This window comes from Rattus norvegicus, chromosome X, assembly GCF_036323735.1.
Source record: "Rattus norvegicus strain BN/NHsdMcwi chromosome X, GRCr8, whole genome shotgun sequence".
Lineage (NCBI taxonomy): Eukaryota > Metazoa > Chordata > Mammalia > Rodentia > Muridae > Rattus > Rattus norvegicus.
Genome location: NC_086039.1, coordinates 18,576,254 through 18,595,739, shown reverse-complemented (window position 1 = coordinate 18,595,739; position 19,486 = coordinate 18,576,254). Strand labels below are relative to the sequence as shown.

Here is a 19,486-nt window from a genome sequence, read left to right as displayed (position 1 = left end):
AGAGTCACACCAAGCAAGGTCTTTTATATTATTTGGGACTATTGTGAAGGATGTCATTTCCCTAATTTCTTTCTCAGCCTGTTGATCCTTTGAGTAGAGGAAGGCTACTGATTTGTTTGAGTTAATTTTATACCCAGCCACTTTGCTGAAGTTGTTTATCAGGTTTAGTAGTTCTCTGGTAGAATTTTTGGGGGTCACTTAAGTACACTATCATATCATCTGCAAATAGTGATATTTTGATTTCTTCCCTTCCAATTTGTATCCCTTTGATCTCCTTTTGTTGTCTGATTGCTCTGTCTAGGACTTCGAGTACTATATTGAATAAGTAGGGATAGAGTGGGCAGCCTTGTCTAGTCCCTGATTTTAGTGGGATTTTGTTTTCCTCTTCCTTACTTAGCATACGGTTTTATAAATTTTTGTCATACCTATCTTAATGTGTTGATATATGTTCCTTCTATCTCTAGCTTCTTTAGGACTTTTATCATGGCTGAATATTATTAGAGAGCTTTTCTTATTAATTACTTTATTACTAGAGACATTGTTAGAAAGCTTTTTGTATCTTCGGAGATAAACCTTTCATTCCTTTCCCCATTTTTTGGCTATTACATTTATTTATGTGTTATATTATCCTTATGTCTCTAGAATTCAACCAACCTGAGCACAGTTATCTTTTTCTAAGGTGTCATTTTTTGAAGTGTTTTACTGATAATTTTTGTGTCTCTGTTTATAAGGGAATGTGGTCTATAGGTTTCATGTGTTGTTGTCATGTTCTTATATCGCACAATATTGCAGACTTCATAGAATAACTTCAATGATGTTGAATTTCAGTTTTGTAAAACACCATTTAGTACTCCTTAAAAATTAGGTAGAATTTAACAAAGAGCAAGGGGTGTACATGGTGTAGATGGAAGAGTAAAATGGTTTGGTTATATTTAAAACAATTTTAAAATAATTTCCCCAAATACAAAATATTAGCAGTATATCTGTGCGATCCTCTGGATTTTTGTTACTAGTTGAGAATCCTAGAAGAAAGTAGACTTTTTTTCAAAGAGGATCTCACTGTGTGTTTCTAGTTAGTTTGAAGCTTAAGAATTCCCTGCCGGCACATGTACCGTCACCAAGGCCAAAGTTAGATCTTAAATGTTCTCATGACATACATATATGCGTGCGTGCGCGCACATACACACACACACACACACACACACACACACACACACACAAAGTTGACCTGTGGTATTTATCATCATAATTTAAACATTACTAAATGTTTGCATATGCAAATCATCATAAATACTATACATTTGGAAAATGTCTCTGTGTCAAGTGAATTTTATAAAGCTGAAAAAAGGAAAAAAATCACAGACATGGGAAAGTTAATGAACCATAAGTTTGGAAATATTTCAGACTTCCAAAATTCCCAGGGGTTTACACGGGATATTGTTCAACCAGGTGAGGCCTCCCAGGGAAGGTTTGTGTATGGAAATTGCTTGTCAGCCCATATGTCCCTCTGACAAAAACAGTTGTGACCCAGAAATTGTTTTTGTAATTCTGAAACCTTCTTTATCAAAGAGAAGTCCATTCCTACCCCTAGAGGCCAGGTACTTTTCAAACAGCTGTTGTCTATTATGTGTTTAGCACTGCCAGCAGAAGGGAGACTCACAGCCTAACTTAGAGGGCAAGATTCCACATCTGTCTAAGCAGCAGGAGCCAGTGGCCATCACTAGTACTTTGAAAGGCAATTTGAATATCTGTTCCAAAATATATGGTCAAGTAAAAATTCTCAAGCCTGAGCATGTAACTGAATTACATTGAGAGCTTATAGAAATACAGGTTAGTGCCATCCTCCTGGGTTCTGATTCAGAAGTTCTGAAGCAGGGCCTCCGAATTTTATTTCTGATGCATTTCCAGGACATGCTAAAGCTGGCGTTTTAGAAAAACATATTAAAATCAATGTATGGGAGAAACACAGAAGTTTGTATAAAAGACTTATGTTCAAGTCTTCCATGATTAAGTCTTTAAAGCCCAAGTTTCTCCCTTCCTAAAGTAGGTCGTTGTTGGGGTTTAGTGGGGTCATGTTTATGAAAGGTCTTTATAGACAATGAATACCATATACACGGATTAGCTTCTGGACAGCTTCACACATGGTACTTGATGCAGACTTTATGATCTGTTCTTCAGCCTACAGAGCACGACCCTGATGCTGACCTCAGTGGTCTTCTTTTTTCCTGTTGCTGTACCTCCCTTAAAATGGCCTCCTTATTCCTTACAGTCACGGTCTGATCTTGCAGCAACTATCAGTTCTCAGTGTTACTGCTGTGAGTAAAATCTTGTCCGAGGATGGAGATGAGGAATGGGGTCTGTGCTTTGTATGTATGAGGCCCTAAGTTCAATTCCCGCCCCGCCCTCACAAATAAAATGAACCTGTCGCATAGACTTTTTTTTTGTAATTAGCAAAGTGAAGTAATCTACTAACAAGCAGGAAAAAGTATTAGGAAAGGCAATGTGCTAGGATGATACTCTGTGAACAAATCCAGATGTCCGAAATAGTAATAATTCCAAGTATATCTGTGCAAGTATGTCTGTGACAATTTTCTTAGGGTCCTTTAGTTATAGACTCAGAAGTGATATTGTTGGATAATATGGTATTCTATTTTTTATTATGGTATCTCCATTCTGATTTACATAATAGCTGGTCCAACTTATAGTCTCACCAACAGTATGTAAGGGTTCACTGTCCCCTACACACACACACACACACACACACACACACACACCCCTACATCACCATTCCAACTTTATTTGTTTTATTATTCATAACTATTCTGGCTGGGGGCCAATTCTGCTAGGATCAGCTTTGACTGTCATATCCACTACTCTAGCCTGACCTCTGTGGACAGTGGCCACAAATGCAGACCCTGTCCATAGTGTACTGTGTTGTTGCATGACTAACATTTTCTAGATTAGTGATGTCATCATTCTACAGATGCTTCATAGCCATCTCCTTCCCCTTCTCTCTTGCTCATCAGCCATTCAGTCCGCCAGTTCTCCTAGATTCCCTTTCTGTTTCCTCACTACTTGGTAATGTTCTTCTTTGGCCATTCATCCTGTTGGTTACACTAGCCTATCCATGCTTGCAGCAGCTCTCTACATCAATTTTCCTATGAATAGATGTGAGAGCAACGTTTCTGAATACTGCTTTGCTCTATTTCTTTCATGCTTTGGAATTTCGACAGCCTGTCTCTTGCCTATGGGATTATGAAAAGCCAGTGCTTTCATCTGATGTTCAAGGAATTCTAACTATATCAACTTCCCAGCATTGGTTTAGTCCCTCAAACTTGTAAAAACTCTCCCACTCCATTTGTGTAGTTACTTTCTTCCAAATATTTTAGTTAAAGGAGTACTACATGATTTTAAGACTTTAATGTGACAGTGGAATAGTAGAGGCAAAAGGTCAAATACAACCTTCTCTTAGTGGGCCTCTTAAACCATGGCTAAAATAGACCGCATATTTTGATACAGAGCATCTCTCAACAAATACAGCACAGGTGAAACAATTCCTTGTCTTTAATTTGAGCACAGTGAAATAGCTATAAAACAATAGAAACCATAGAAAATACGCATTGCCATAGCGATTGAACAACACCCTTCTGGATAATGAAAGGATAATTGAAAAGTTAACAGAGTTTAAGTTTTCCTAGTATTGGATAAAAAAATGGAAATACAGCACACCCAGATCTATCGGATAAAATGAAGATAGTCCTACAAAGAAAGTCTGTAGGGGAAGCTACAGCGGGGATGTATTGTATGAGAGATTTTAAAAACAGTCTTGGGGAACCTGAATAAACAACTTCATGAGGATGGCTAAACAATGTTGCCCAGACATAGCAAGGCAGTCACACATGAGTTCATGGAGCATAAGATCTGTGCAAGATCAGACCAAAGAAAATTCCATGTGTGAATATGTGATTTGGTTATGAAATTCTAACACTAGGTAAAGATCTGTTTGCAAATGATGGCTGATTGGGAGAATACATCTTCAGGGACGTAGCACCTAAAATGCTACTCCATTTTCCGGCAGGTGGCCCTACCCACATGTAGCTACAGGTAGAACCACGTGGATTCAGTGGCCTTAATCAAAAAAAGCACATGAACTTGAGAGGAAATAATAGTAGGTAGAGTAGGGGAAGGAATTGGAGGGCAGCAGAAGGGAAGTGAACATTGATTACAACATATTAAACATGCATATGATATTTTCAAAGAATAAAAGGAATATCTAAAATTAAATCACACAGAGATAGACAGACAGAGACAGAGTCAGAGACAGAGACTTTTTCCAATTTGATTGGGTCTTTGTTACAGAAGGGAGTCTGGATCACCAGGCTGCAATGTTCCTCAGCCAGCTATCTTGTAGGGAAAGGCCTTCAGAGCTCCGTGTCCCTCCACCATGACTGAGCCTTTCCCCTTCTCTGTCAGATAAACAAGCCATGTATTGTCCTGTACTCCACTGCCCGCTCCTCCCCAACCATCTGTAAGCTTCTCTTCCTGCCTGCCTGGGCTTCTCCATGTTTAGAAGGTGGAATGTACTATTTGTGGGGTGGCTAAAAGAGCCACAGAAAGTAAACAGAGCCAACCAAGGACATGCTTTTGTGTTTCTTCTTATCCAAACACTTGCAGGAGAGGAAAAGAGTCCACATTGCATTACAGCCCAGACTACAATTCCAAAATAATAGGGGTCACATTTTCTTCTTGCCCTGGGTGGGAAAGAGCCAGGGTTCCCTTTTGGATTGTCACCTCCTGTCTATTCTCTTTGAAGGGGTTTGCCGAACCAAGAACAAAGACAGGAGGTGCTGTAAAAATATATCAGTACCACATATACCTGACCAGGGTAGCTGGAGATTAACTCCTTCTAGAACTATTCTGTTAACCTCCCCTCACCCATCACAACAGTCTTTAGAAGGACTTTTTTGGGAGACAACTTCAGAATGATCTGCCAATGTAACTACTGCTTTGCTACTGAGTTCTTGTTTTCTCAGTTCTTTAAAAGGAAGCACCTTGCTCCAAGCACAGGAGAGTATATCATATTATCTGCTATTCTACTCTGCTAAGCACTTTTATCAGTCACCATAGTTTTTAACCTCTAGAAAATTCCAAACTGGCCAGACTATTGCTTGAGCTCTTATCTTACCATCTCCTGCCCAAAGATTCTCTGCCTGTGTGCCCATCTGCTAGTCCCTCACCTCAACAGACATCAGATAAGCACTTGCCTAGGCCAGGGAAAGATGTCTGTCAACTAGAAGACGAAGAAAAATTAGGTATCCCAGCCTGAATATTAAAGGGAGAATAAACTATTTTTTTCTTGTAAATTTTTTGGAACAGGGATTATTTGCCAGTAAATTGCCACTTACGTGGTTATCACGGGAGGTGGAAGCAGGATCACTCTGCAGCTCTTTAGAATATTGTAGCCTTGCCCCCATTCTAAACCCACTAAATCAGAGTCTGATACTCGGTGACCCATATACCCAGTGAAGTTTGACAAGTGCTGATTGAGATTACTAGGTCTATCTTTGAGCCTTCTCTTAACTGGACCTTTCTCATCCATCCCTGATGGATTGAAGAAACCCATTTTCTTGCTACTAATAGCATTGTGCACATTGTCTTTTTTGGTTAAGCTTAATATTAATAACATGTACTATTTATCAAGTGTCTATTGCATGCCAATTATACTTTATAGACTAGGAACTTGAAATTCTGTGTCATCCACTAGGCCAAGAAAGATCATTTGAAGTGAAGTCAAGGTTCCAAGTCAGGTCCACCTTCCCTATAAACTTAGCCATACAATAGTTCTTTTATAAATTGATAAACTTATGTGAGGTGCAGAGGAAAGCAAGAGGAAGGGACTAACTTCCCCAGAGAGGAAAGGCCCTAGCATACTTTTTGTCTTGAGGGAGCTTGCATAAGCCCTCATGGGGACCGTAAATTACCGGAATTGAAGCCAGAGGCCAAAGGAGATTGGCGTAGGGATCAAGTTAATTATGACGGGAAAACCCTAACGACATTCCTAAGAAAAAAATAAATCTTGATACCTAGGTCTGGGCTTAGAGACAAATTTGTGGGCTTAACAAATTTGTGTTACACTGCTGTGTGTTCTAGCTAGCACATTGGTCTGTAGGATATTATTATGAATATCAGGCTTGAATCAGAGAATAAATAGAAGCCCACAGAAAGTATAGTTCCCAAATACCATTATTCTCATATTGCTAATAAGCTTCTTTTCTGGAATTGGGGTGTTTAGTGTGAAATTAAGTCTCTTTTTGGAAAGGAACAGATGCCCAGTTACATCTTAGAAGTGAAAGTCTGGAATATTTATAAACTTTTGTCTCTCAGACGGACCTTTACCTTGAAAAGTGTCTTAGTCAGTGGTCCCCAGCTTTACCAAAAAATGAGCTATAGTGTCACTTTTCTGGACCTGGAGGCTGCTGAGCCTGGTTAAGTTCTCCTTTTCTGGGGCCCTGAGGACCTGCGGAGATGGCTGGGTGGGGTCAACTCAGTCCAGGAAGTACAGGAATTCTTTTAAGTGTATGCGTCTGGGCTGTTTTTCTCTCTCACTTACGTGTATTTTTAAAATTCTTTTTAGACACCCGCTTTATCTTTCCCAAACATCATTTCCTTGCTCCTTTCCTGAGTTCGAGCAGTAGCCAGGGGCCCAGCTTCCTTATTGGTCTCTGAGCTGTGGAGGGATGGGCCAGGGCTCAGAGGAGGTAGGAGGTAGGAATGGGGTGGGGGAAGGGTTACTGCTGGAACTGCCTTTCCTCCTTCTCCTTGCCACTAGGGCGCTGGCTGGTTCCTGGAGCAACGTCTTTACTCTTATCCAGGCCTTATAACACCGGCTCACATTCCGTAGGGCTGTGGCTACAGACAAACCCAAGCAGCCTGATGGCTGTACCCTGCAGTCTCTCTGAACTCCTTGGATGATATTTAGGGTGTTGGGCTGCTGGCCTCACACCCCAGGAGGTCTAAAGTTGAAGGTTGCCAGTTCCCAGCTAAGAGAAGATACTGGAGTGGTTGATGGTGAGAATGTGAACTAGCTGGCTACGCAATCTCTCATAAGCCATCTCTCCTCTGTGAGCAACTTCCATGGTAGGTACAGCCACAGTTTCCAACTTTTTTTCTCCTGCTGCTCACTTTTCTGTGTCTTGGTTTTTTCATGAGCACAGGCAGTTGTACATAGTGGATAGTGACTTATAGAATTTGTTCTGTGACAGTGCCTAACCCAGCTTTAGGAGATGGGATAAGGATTCTAGTCTTTCCTCTATTGGGGTTGGGCTGCATAATTGATACTTAAGCTTAGTATTTTTTTATTATTATTAATCGTTCCATTCATCTACATCTCAAACGTATCCCACTTTCTGGTTACCCCTTCACAACCCCCCCCCCCCACCAATTACACAGCTTCTCTCTCCTCCTCCCCTTTCTCCACTAGAGAGAATGGTCTTAAGTCCAGAGCCACTGAGACCTTCCCTTCTCACTGCCTCTTGAGGAATAGTTATATCAAGCCTTATGTGCATAAACTTTCTGAGACAGAGCCCTTTGGGCCATATGGTATTTTAGAGAAAGCTTGAGGATCTGAGTTTGTTTTCCGAATTTATCACTCATGTGTGAGTGTTTGTGCACCAGGGCTTGCATATGGAAGTCAGAAGACAACTTTGTGTCTTTGGCACTTTGCCTCTACTTTTACTTACCTTCAACTTACGTTATCAGACAGGTATGGCAAATGCTTCACCTACTTAACCACCTTGCGAGTCTGAGATCTGAGTTTCGATGCCAACTCTAACTTTAATTCTGGTTACTACTAGCTATGCGTTTCTGGCAAATCATTTAAGCTGTCTGCCACTCTCCTTCTTCATTGATAATATGAGACTAATAATAGTTCTTTCACATGACATTGACGTGAGGATTAAACCAGATAATGCATATGAAGTACTGAGTGCCTGACATAGCTTCAGTGCTTAGTAGAGCCCCCCTCCCCGGTTTTAGTTTTGTAAATTCACAGAATGTCTGTATCATGTACTGTGCTGATCAGTTCCATACACGGGATGGCATCATTTGTACTAGACCATAACTCATGAGGAATAGATGGCCACCATCCCCATTTTACATATAAGAATATATAACTGAAACTCCAGTGGTGTAGTAGAGTACTTGCCTAATGGACATAGCCCTAAAAGGCAAAAAATGCCTTGGCCAAGGTTACACAACTGGAATTTGCTACAAGTGTGGGCTGAGTTTAGGACAGTTCACAAATGATAATAGGCCAGGTACTGGGCTCTATGGAGTGTTTCTTCTCTTTCTTATGCTGGGGTTAAGTGGGACTGGATCTGGCCCCAGTTTTCTCTGCTGAGATTTCCTCCCAGTCTTTCATTTTTTCTAGTGTCTCCAAAGCCCTCACTATATTCCTCAGTCTCCTCGGGGATTATTTTCTACTACTGGAGAAACTCTAGAGAGTAAGGGGTCTTTCTAAGCAAGTGTTCTAAGTGTGTCAAGGGAGCAGTAGAGCAGAAAATTGATAGAAGTTCCTCGAGCACACTTGGTTGAAGGTACCCTTGAGCCATCTAAAGGCACAAGCTTGAGCTACTAGTCAGTATTATACTATATGCTATTTACTGACCACTAGGTAAAACACTAGACTATTCGCTGTATGCTCTAAGAATACTTCTTCTAATGGAGGCAGATGAGGATAACTGTTTCTAATTCCCATAATAACCTCGACAGATTAAGAAACATTGCTAAAGAAAAAGGTAACTCGGATGGTTTGATTCTTGTAGAGTCGCACATGTAATACTCTAGAGTTTTATTTTCATTTCCTCCTGGTTTAGTACAGTCAGTTGGACCAAGCTAATTATATATGAAATGCTGATAGGCGATGCAAAATAGCATATTATGGTGGGATAAATTATGAGGGCTAGGTTGCTGGAGATAGAGTCCCCAGAGGAGATGGCACTAGCAGTACATGTTTATTTACTGTAATTTGTATAATATTTACAGCCTCATGTCCATAAAGATGCATGAGTTAATGACCATTGGGAATGTCTCCATTTTATTGCTCTGGAAATGATAGTGCCGAGAAGTTGACACTGACAGCAACAGAAGCTAGCAAGTGAGGGAAATGGGATTCAAAGCAGAGCAGTCCAGTCACTGGGATAATGTCTACTGGAAAATGAATAGAAGTAAAGGCGAGTTGGAAAAGAACAGCGCTAAGCACGGAACATGATTAGAGCAATGAGACTGAGCTGTGATGTGAGCTGGCTTTTTCAGAGGTTCTGACATTTGCTTGGTCTGTCATCCCTCCTGGTTTCCTGCATCTGCCTGGCCCTTCTGCGCTCTCTTCCTCTCCCTATATTCTCCACGTTCGCTGCCCTCTCATTTATATGACTTCCTTCTCCTACTTCTGTTCTCCCTCCCATCAGTCATCTCTCTATGTCCTAGTTCTACCATGTCCTGGTTTATCGTTTCCATTTCTAGGGGTGCCCTCTAATCATTTGAAATGCGCTGGTTGACAGGGATGCGTCTTGTATGAGCAAGTCAATGTAAGAGTTGCTGCTGTTGTGGGTTTTAGCACCAGAACCTCTAGTTATATTGGAGGCCTTGGCCTCAGACCTGTTCCCAGTTACTCGGCCCTGGAATGCTAAACAGCTGATCTCCTGTCATCCTAACCTATCACCCCTTTGTCCCTTTATCCCTCATAAGAATTTGGCCTCTTTGCCATGACTTTGCCCACAAGTTCAAGTATCTGACTTCTGTGGATTTGTGCCCATGTTGACCTTTGCTGTCTAGTGCATTTATGCTACTCTATTTTAATTAGCTGACTCTTTCATGAATATGGAAGCTGTCGAGGATATAGACTGTATTTGACTCACAGCTGCACTTCTAGAACTGCATATGTTTTGAAAGACATATACTAAATATGCAATAAATACTTTTAGAATGAATGAAGAAATTTAAACAATTTGTACTCCAAGCATCTTAACCACTTGGCCTCATTTTGCTCAGAAAAAAGATGGGAAGATTGGTCATATTGATATCTTTCCCTCCAAGACAAGTGCAGGTCGGCTTGCAGTAACTCCTATGTAGTCCACATACGTCTGTTGACTGAGTACTGCATCTTTAACATTAGTGTGCATAGTTGGATATGTTTGTGAACAAAACATTTCCATAGATGCTGGCATTTTATGTCTCCAGGAATCCTCCATGAGGTGAAGGAAATTTGAGGAGTGGAATCGGGGAGGGACACTTAGATGTCCGCACTAGTTCCTTCTAAGATAAGCTAGCTCATTGAATGGAAAGAAGGGGTAGGTACGGAAGTTGCTTGGGAAATGATTTCAGTGCTGACTTCCTGACTCTTTCTTGCCATAGGAGAAACACCCCTGTGAGTAGGCCGCACTCATGGCATGTGGCCAAGCTATTGGAGGGGTGCCCTGACGTGGCCACCACCATGCATTTCCCTTCTGAAGCCTTCAGCTTGTCCTGGCATTCTGGTTGCAACACAAGGTGAGTCTGGGACTCTCCCCTCAAGGTAGGCTCCAGGACTGATAGTCTGTCCACTCCCCTCCTCTGATCTTCTCCCTGCTGGATGCCTTAGAGCTGATGGTATAACAGAATGGCATGGCCATCTAGAGTCTCTCAGTTCTTAACTAGTTATAAGGCTAACACTATGATTTTGAGCATGCATCTTTACTTCTTGGGTAGTGTTTCTTCAAAGTAGTTCATTTGAATCACAAAGATAGCCACTGTGTCCTGATTCTCACAAAGTTTTCACGAGTTGTTTTGTCTCGGACCCTTTTCCTGATTCCTGTGGGAAGCAGTGTTCTCTATCTACAGTCACTCACCAGGACCTTCCTCCACTATTCATTGGCTCTAGCATAGAGCAGAACTCTCCAAAGCAGAGGCCTCACCAAGTCACAGGGCCTAGCTCAACGCGAAGAGCTTGGTGTTGTCCATTTTCATTGAAACAACTACCCAAGGGACAAACTACTTGTTTGGTTTCTTTCCCCCACATTCGCAGAGTCAGCCAAAGTTCATTCCTCAGAGCTGCATTTTTTTTCAATAATCAGTTTTTCCTTCCAAGAATGGGTTTTGTTGTGGGAGCTTAAGGAAGCTAAAACTCAAACAGTGAATTTTCTCTAGTTTGGTATTTTTATTTTGTTTTTGCAGCCAGGGACCCATGGCCCAGGCAGCTTTGTTCTAGGAGAATACATGGAAGTGGATTCTAGATTTGGCTTCTGTCTGAGTATGTGCATGCATGCATGTGTGCATGTGTGTCTGCATTCCAGCAGAAAGTGAGGCAAGTAGCAGGTTCCCTTGCCAACAAGAAATGACTATATTCCTAGCTCAGAGCCAAGTAAGAAGGGTGGTTAAGACCATGCAATGAGCAAGAATCAGAGAGATCTGGTCTTATGGGTCTCATGGAATGCTGTCAACGCTGTGGCTCTCTTTCTGAGCTATGACCTGTTTGAGAGCGACCTGCAACCTCTGAGGTTCTAGGCAAAGAACATTAATGGAACTTCTTGGCTCCGTCTGGCCAAGAAGTCTGGGAAATGGTCCTTAACAGTCAAAATTATGTCTTATTCTTGGTCTTCCTTGGGTGATTTTGCTGTTGGTAGATAAAGGGATGTATGGATGAGCAAAGTCCACTCTTACATCATTCCTAGTACTAGAAGGACTAACAACAGCAAGAACTGAGAGCACCTGGGCTCTTGCTTTCTTGGCTGATTTCACCCACAGAGCAACTCTCTGGCGGAGATGGTACTGTTTTTCCCCATTTGAAGTTGTTATCAGAGGGGAACTAAAACTTTGGGTTGAGAGACCTGGGTTCCAATTGCAGCTCAGTTCAGCTTCTTTGTGCACTTACTGAAATAGTTAGTCTACTTTCCTTTGTGGGTTAGACAGTGAAGAAAACAATCTCATTTGGGTTTCAAATGGAAGGTTGTAAAGGGCATCAGTGAATAATCAGATTTTCTATTCACAAGGAATCTAGTATGTTCTAGGGATGTACGCCAGCAACAGAGCCTTTCCTTGGCATGTTCCAGGCCCCCGGTCCTAACCACCAGCACTCTAAATGAAGTGATGTGGAATTTCTGGAATAAAGAAACATTTGCACTCCAATTCTGACTGTACCACACTAGTTAGAGTTTGTAAAAATTGCCTTTTCAAAGTCACTTCCCTCTATGGAGCTTGTTTTGTTGACACCAGAGGTTTTCCAAAGTGGACCCCGTGGCCTGTGTATCACATGCCCTCCATATGATTATGATGGACACTCGGGTTTGAGAATCATGGGTTTATGAAATGCTCTGGCTGAAGTCGAAATAGCCTCATGGGGGCTCCTTTCTGTCTAATGCTAATGTTCTGGACTAACCACCCCCCCACACACACACACTGGCAGAGAAGCATACACTGATCTGACAGGGACTACTCAGAAGCAATGTCAAACTTGCTGTTAGCGGTGACATAGTACATAATTGCCATGGCACTAAGTCTTTGGGGTGTTTGCTCATTCTCCCTCTATATGAAATCCTGTTTCTCATTCTGTCATGGTCCTGTGGTGCCCATGTGTCACTCTCCTTACTTATCTTCCTTTCTTTCCCTTAGGTCCTTTTATTTGTAGCATGGGTGTCACTGGCTTGACCTGTTCTTATCCATGGCAGACTGGCCAGAGTAGGGAAGGTGTCTGATTGCCTGACTAACTAATGCATGTACCTTGTGTCTTACAGTGACGTGAGTGTACAGTGGTGCCCACTCTCCCGGCATTGTAGCACTGAGAAAAGCAGCTCTATTGGCAGCATGGAGAGCCTGGAACAGCCAGGCCAAGCTACCTACGAGGGCCACCTCTTACCCATTGAGCAGAACATGTACCCCAGCCAGCGTGACTCAGCCTACAGCTCCTTCTCAGCCAGCTCAAATGCCTCTGACTGTGCCCTTTCCCTTAAGCCAGAGGAACCACCCTCTACAGACTGTGTCATGTCAGGCCCAGGGCCGACTAAAGTCACTGATGACCAAGCTAATGTATCTGAGACCTCAGGAAGTAGCCATAGTACCAGTGGGGGCCACATGACCTCCACTTCCCATGCATCATCCTGCTCAGAAGAAGGGCACCACTCAGGACCTGCCAAGATGGTGCGGGGTCCACCAGAGCCTCCAGTGAGGCGGGACAGCCTTCAGGCCTCTAGAGCCCAACTTCTCAATGGAGAGCAGCATCGTGCATCTGAACCTGTGGACTCCTTACAGCAAAAGGAAAAACCAGCCTTAGAGACAATGCTGCCCCCAAGGAGCTCTAACCAGTTCTGCTGCATTAGTGGGCAAGACCAGGTGACAGGTGAGGACCACCAGAACTGTGAGCTCAGCAAGCCTTCTGAATCCAGCCAGGATGACTGTGACCATCTACTGATAGAGGGCTCCTCCAAAGCTCTTGATTCTCCAAAGGCCCATGACAAAGGTTCCAACAAAGAGTTTGGCCTGCTTAAGGAGGCTTCAGCAGATCTGGCTAACACTTTGTCTTTTGGTGCCATCCCGCACCTCCGAGGAAGCATAGAACATCGCCATAGTGCTCCTGAACAGCTGTTGGCATCCCACTTGCAGCAGATGCACCTTGATTCCAGAGGCAACAAGGGGATGGAGTTGCCAACTGGGCAGGATGGACACCAGTGGACCATGTCCCCTTTGCACAACAACCCTAAAGGGAAGAAAAGTCCAGGTCTCCCCACAGGAGGTACCCAGGACCAGACCAGCAAAGAAAGGAAGATCAAGCCCACAGATGATAAGCTGATGGTTTCTGCAAACCAGAGCCAAAGTGATGCCCTACTTGGAGAGGTCGATGGACACCCATCAGAACGAACTTACCTAGACTCAAACCGAGCAAGCAGAGCAAGCAGTGACTTGACTGGCCAGCAGCCCTCTGCCACTTGCTCCCCTGTTCAACAAACCAGAGACTTCTTTTCAGCCAATAAAGTAGTTGGTCACACTGAAGCAACTGAAGAAGGTGACAATGAGCCTAAGGAAGGTGGCCGATTGGGTGGCAGAAGAAGTGGAGGCCCCCGAGGTCGCTCCATCCAAAACCGACGGAAGAGTGAGAGGTTCGCTACCAATCTACGGAATGAAATTCAGAGGAGGAAAGCCCAGCTCCAGAAAAGTAAGGGCCCCTTGTCACAATTGTGTGACACTAAGGAAGATGTGGAAGAGACCCAAGAGCCTCCAGAAAGCCCTCCACTCCCTGCTTCTAACTCATCCCTTCTGCCTTCATATAAAAACGTCCCTAGCCATGGAGATCAGCTCTTTAACAAAAGCATGATTCTCAGGGCTAGGTCTTCAGAATGCCTCAGCCAAGCCTCAGAGAGCTCTAAAGCTAGGGTAGGCTTAGAGGGAAGAATGAGCCCTGGCCAGAGGTCTGGCCAGTCTTCTTTGGCCCTGAACACATGGTGGAAGGCATCTGACTCATCCACCTTAGACACTGAGAAAGCAAATGCTCACCACGGGGTCTGTAGAGGTCACTGGAGATGGTCTCCAGAACATAACGCACAGCCACAGGTGGCACTCTCCACAGAGGGTCCTTCCAACCCAGATGACAACAAAGAATTGAAGATACCTACTCCTCAGGCTGGGGATGAAGCCATCCTCATGCCATTTGCAGACAGAAGAAAGTTCTTTGAAGAGAGCAGCAAATCTTTATCTACATCTCATTTGCCAGGCTTAACCACTCACAACAAGCCATTTATCCAGAGACCAAAACCTATAGATCAAAACTTCCAGTCAGTGAGCTATAGGGAATTACGATGCCATCCTATGGACCAATCATATCATTCTGCAGACCAACCATACCATGCTGCTGACCAATCATATCATTCCTTGTCACCACTTCAGTCAGAAGCTCCCACTTACCCAGACTGCTTTGCTCCCAAAGGCGTAGATAATTCCCTGTACTGTAAGCCAGTGCACCATGGGGATTGTGATTACCACAGGACCTGTTCTCATCCCTGCAGTGCTCAGGGAACTGTAATGCATGATCCTTGCATTTGCTGTTCTGGAGAAATTTGCCCTGCCTTGCTAAAGAGAAATTTGTTGCCAAAATGCCACAACTGTAGGTGTCACCATCACCAATGCATCCGGTGTACAGGTTGCTGTCACAGTCCTCAGCATGGTGCCCATGAGGACAGCAGTATGGCATCTGGCAATGCTTGGAAATCCAGGAAGGCAGCCATACAGGTGAGGACTTAGTTCTTGGGTGAGTGAAATTGATTATTATTATATTATTACACTTACTTACAATGATATAGTCTCTTCTGTACACTTAGCCACCAAGATTTCAACATACATGTGCAACTATAGAGGTTGGCAGAAGTAACCTTTGCTCCTTAAAATTAGCAGGACTGGAATTGGTTTGAATGGTAAAATTAGTATTTGAGTGACCTGGAGCTAACTATGAATGTATTATGATTTGGTGTACTATTTTGAAAGGAAAATGTATGTCCACCTTATAAAACAGCTAGTAGTAATAAAATTAAAAGGTAGAATCCATATCTGAGGTGAAACATGTATTGTCTTCTTGAGTCTGGCTTATTTTGCTTAACGTATTTTCTTTTAGTTTTACCCACTTTTCTTTTTTAATTTTTTTTAATAATTTAATTTTTATTCACTGTACATCTCAATCACAGCCCTCTCTCTCCTCTTCTCCCACTTCCACCCTCACAATCTGATTTGTAAAAATAATTTATTTTTTATTTACTTTCTATATTTTACCCATTTTTCTACAAATGTCATGACTTATTCTTTTCCTTATGACTAAATAAAATTATGTGTAGTGGCCAGAGGACTCTCAGTCCTACCACAGATCTACTTACACAGCCTTAGAGCAATAGCTACAGTACTTCGAGTAGCTGAGGAGTAAAGCCAGCATAGATGCCCATCAATAGACGAACGTGTGACATGGCTCTTCTGTCGGAAACAAGGTAGAGTGCAGTGTTTTCCAGTCTGTGGTCATACAGAAGATGAAGGGAACAAGACGTGGAAGCACATTCAGTAGCTTGATATGGATTAGATTTACATAACAGCCAGCAAATTGACATTAATATTTGTACATGTCATAGGAAGCACATTTTTGCCTAAAGGAGTATAAGCAAATGATAACCTTTAACGTGCACGCTGTGGTATTCTTGAAGCATACAATTTAACATTCCCCACCTATGCAGCTTACATTTATTTTAATTATCATATTCCTAATATTCTAATAGGCTTCAAGGCGATGGTAAACAATATTGCTTTCTGCATATTAAATTAAAACACTTTGTTACTTCTCCAGAGTTGTACAAAGTTGAACTTTGTCCATTGGCTTTCTAGCCTATAACCTTGCTGAACTCACTGATGAATTCTAGGAGCTCTGTGGTAGTTCATGGATTTTGCACATAGACAGTTGCTTCATCTTAGACTCCGTGTGTGCTTGGCTGGGGAAGGGAGCCTGACTGCTTTGCCTGGGATCCCCAATACAGTGTTCAGAAGGAATGGGGAGAGCAACGCTGTTGCTCCGATTTCAATGTTTCTCTGGGATGTTCGGTGGCTACCGTCTTGCGGTAATTGTTGTTCTGTAGTCGCCTTTATTAGGTTGAGAAATGCCCTTTCAGTCCTAGCTTCAAAGAGGTTCTCTCTCTCTCTTTTTTTTTAAATTAAGAATGGATTTGGGGTTCTTTCTAATGTTTTTCCCTGCATCTATTGAGATGACCATGCAGTTTTAGTTTGTGTCTAAATTTACAGTGAGCTATATCAATTAGATTCTGAACTAAGTAGCTTCCTTGCATTTCTATAACCCCACTTGGTTATAATGTACTTTTTATGCTGCTAGCCTGATTTATTGCTGTTTTGTTAAGGCCCTTTGCATCTACATTAGAGATTGTAGACTATATTGTAAAATCTTTGCCTTTTCTAACTTGGTAATGCTAGCTAAATGAGGTGGCCAGCACTCCCTCTTCTTGTATTTTCAGGGAGAATATATAGCACTGGTGTTATTTCTTCCTTAAGCACGTGGCGAAATTTATCATCAAAATTGTTTGAGCCTGAATTTTCTTTGTGCGATTGTTTGAAAATGTTCATTAATTTCCCCAATAGTAACAGAGTTATTGAGACAATCTGTTTCTTCTTGGGTGAACTTTGGTAGCTGGTAGCTTTTAAGGAATTAATCTATGCCATTGAGGTTTTGACATTTATGCAGATAAAATGGTTGGAACCTACTTTGAAGTGCACCTAAGAATGTAAGTTGCACTGCTTGATGAATGGAGGGGCAAACAGGCACACGATAAGGTGAACACAGCACCAACGCTATTTGAAACATCTAGACAGGATATGTAGATGTTCCATGTCAACTGCTTTCCTCTTTTTCATATGTCTGAAAATATTCACAGTACTAACAAAAAGAGGAAAGGAAATGTAGATAATGCCCGACAGGCATTGAAGCTCAAACTAGACTAGCTGGGCTTAAATTCCTTCCCCAGAATTTATAGCGCCTAATCTTTCCCATCTAAAAACTGAAGGTAGTAACAGCACCTGCTTCGTACGTTGCATTAAATAGCGAACATGTGCAAAGCCTTTAGAACAGTGACTGCCAGACAGTAATCATCCTATAAGCAAGCTATTTTAAGATGAGGGGAAGTTTGGCCTAGGCTTGAGAGATCTTGGCTGAAGGAAGTACTCACAAGCAAGTACTGGGGAAAGGGGGGTGAAGGTGAAGGAAAAGGTGGCTACAGGGGTGTTGTCTCAGGACCAGCTCCTCTGAAAGAGAAGGAAGTTCCATTGACAGGAGCAGCAGCTGGCTGTAGCAATACAGAAAAGCTATGACTATGCTATACCCTTCCTTTTGTACTTGGAGGGAGGGACGCATTGGGTTCTGAATGTGTGTTACGCTTAGATACTAGGTTTTCAGGCATGTAGATGTTATGCATAGAGGAATGTGTCATTTCTACCCATGTCACCTGAACCCTGTGTTCCTGACCCTGTGAGACATACAGCTCTGACAAAGGATTTGCTGTGGTGGCTACCTGAAGAAAGGCCAAGAGCCTGCCCTGTCTCTCATGAAGAAGGCTGTGGAGGGAGCTAACTAGCTCTGGCTTAGTAATGTCTAGAGCAGGAAAATCTGCATATTCCTCCAACACACATACTTTATGCCAGTTAGTTTTACATACGTCGCCAGATGATTGCATTGAACACTTACATGGGACAGCTGAGGAAACTGACTCTCCGAGATCACACATCTCACAAGGTGCAGAGTCAGGATTTGAACAACATAAAAGTAACATATATGGCTGTCCACTGAATTCTGGGTACCTTAGATTATTAATATATTCACTCCTCTAGCAATCAAGAAATAGATACTCTGGTCATGAATATAGTACCATATAGCAAGTACCATTTATTTGTGGTATAATGTACAAATATTCATATGTATTATATGTGTATGTTACATATAATATACACATGTTATATGTGTGACATATATTCTATAATATGTGTGTGTATAATACACCATACAACTAAGTTAAATGGGCGAAGGCAGATGTGGATTCCAAAGCACTGCTTCTAGCTGCAGAGGCTGTGTGCTGGAGTATGTGTGAACTGCCTCTTTGTGAGTAGAGTTCAAAACCTGGGCCTTCTCCTATGTAGCAAACAGGGTAGCTTCTAGCAATTTCACTATCACCGAGGCAGCAAGACTGTTATCCTCAACTGCTACCAATATCGCTTCTTTGCTTCAAAGAGCACAGACCAGTTGTAGTAATCTTAAGTGACTGAGGGAAAAGAGTAAAGTGATACAGAGAATCTGGGAAGGTCAGTAGGGGTTGGTGAAGGGAGAATCTGGGAAGGCTGGTAGGACTGGATGGAGGGTTTTGTTTGGGTTACTCACTGCTATTTTCTAAGCACTTTCCCAGGAGACTGAACATGGAGAGGGAATCCGGGTGCTTGCTGTGACTGCCTTTGTGGTACCTTTGGGGGCAGTGACATCTCACAAATATGTCAAGGCAGACAGAGGCTGAAGTGTAATTATTAGAATTGCTTGGATTCCCTCCCCACCCCCCAGAGACTGTTCTCCAGTTTTATGGAAGCCGGAATCAGGAAATAAACCTCACCTTTTTCGTAGTAACATCTCCTTGAGGCATTATTCTCCTGTATTATTCAGGCTGGGCTCGTGCACTCAAGTAGTCTTCCTGCAACAGACTCCCCAGTATGGTGACTACAGAGGCTTCCACGCACTGTGCCAGGCATTCTCTCCACACCTCATTTGATCCTCACTAATAAGCTTTATCTGCCAAATAGCAAACCGAGGTTCAAAATGGTGACAGAACGTCCCTTACATAGCACAGATAATAAATGTCTTAGCCAGTATAACTGACACCGAAGACCTATATTCATTCTGCTTCACCAGGTGTTTGTCCCCAAAAGAGAGGCCCACTGGGGCTAGGGC

The 19,486-nt window shown here is 42.6% G+C and overlaps 1 protein-coding gene across 4 annotated transcripts in view; it reads left to right on the top strand.

Annotated features, from left to right (window-relative positions):
- Window positions 1–19,486, top strand: part of Shroom4 (shroom family member 4) — a 211,295-nt gene that overhangs the window by 152,926 nt on the left and 38,883 nt on the right. For 3 of the 4 annotated variants that reach the window (XM_039099796.2, XM_017602065.3, NM_001191730.1), the window contains exons 3-4: window positions 10,411–10,545; window positions 12,765–15,249. In XM_039099796.2, coding sequence (XP_038955724.1) covers window positions 10,411–10,545; window positions 12,765–15,249 — 2,620 coding nt within the window. Of the gene's footprint in view, window positions 1–6,798; window positions 7,138–10,410; window positions 10,546–12,764; window positions 15,250–19,486 lie in introns of those variants that run through there. The other variant, XM_006256763.5, reaches the window with a different exon arrangement.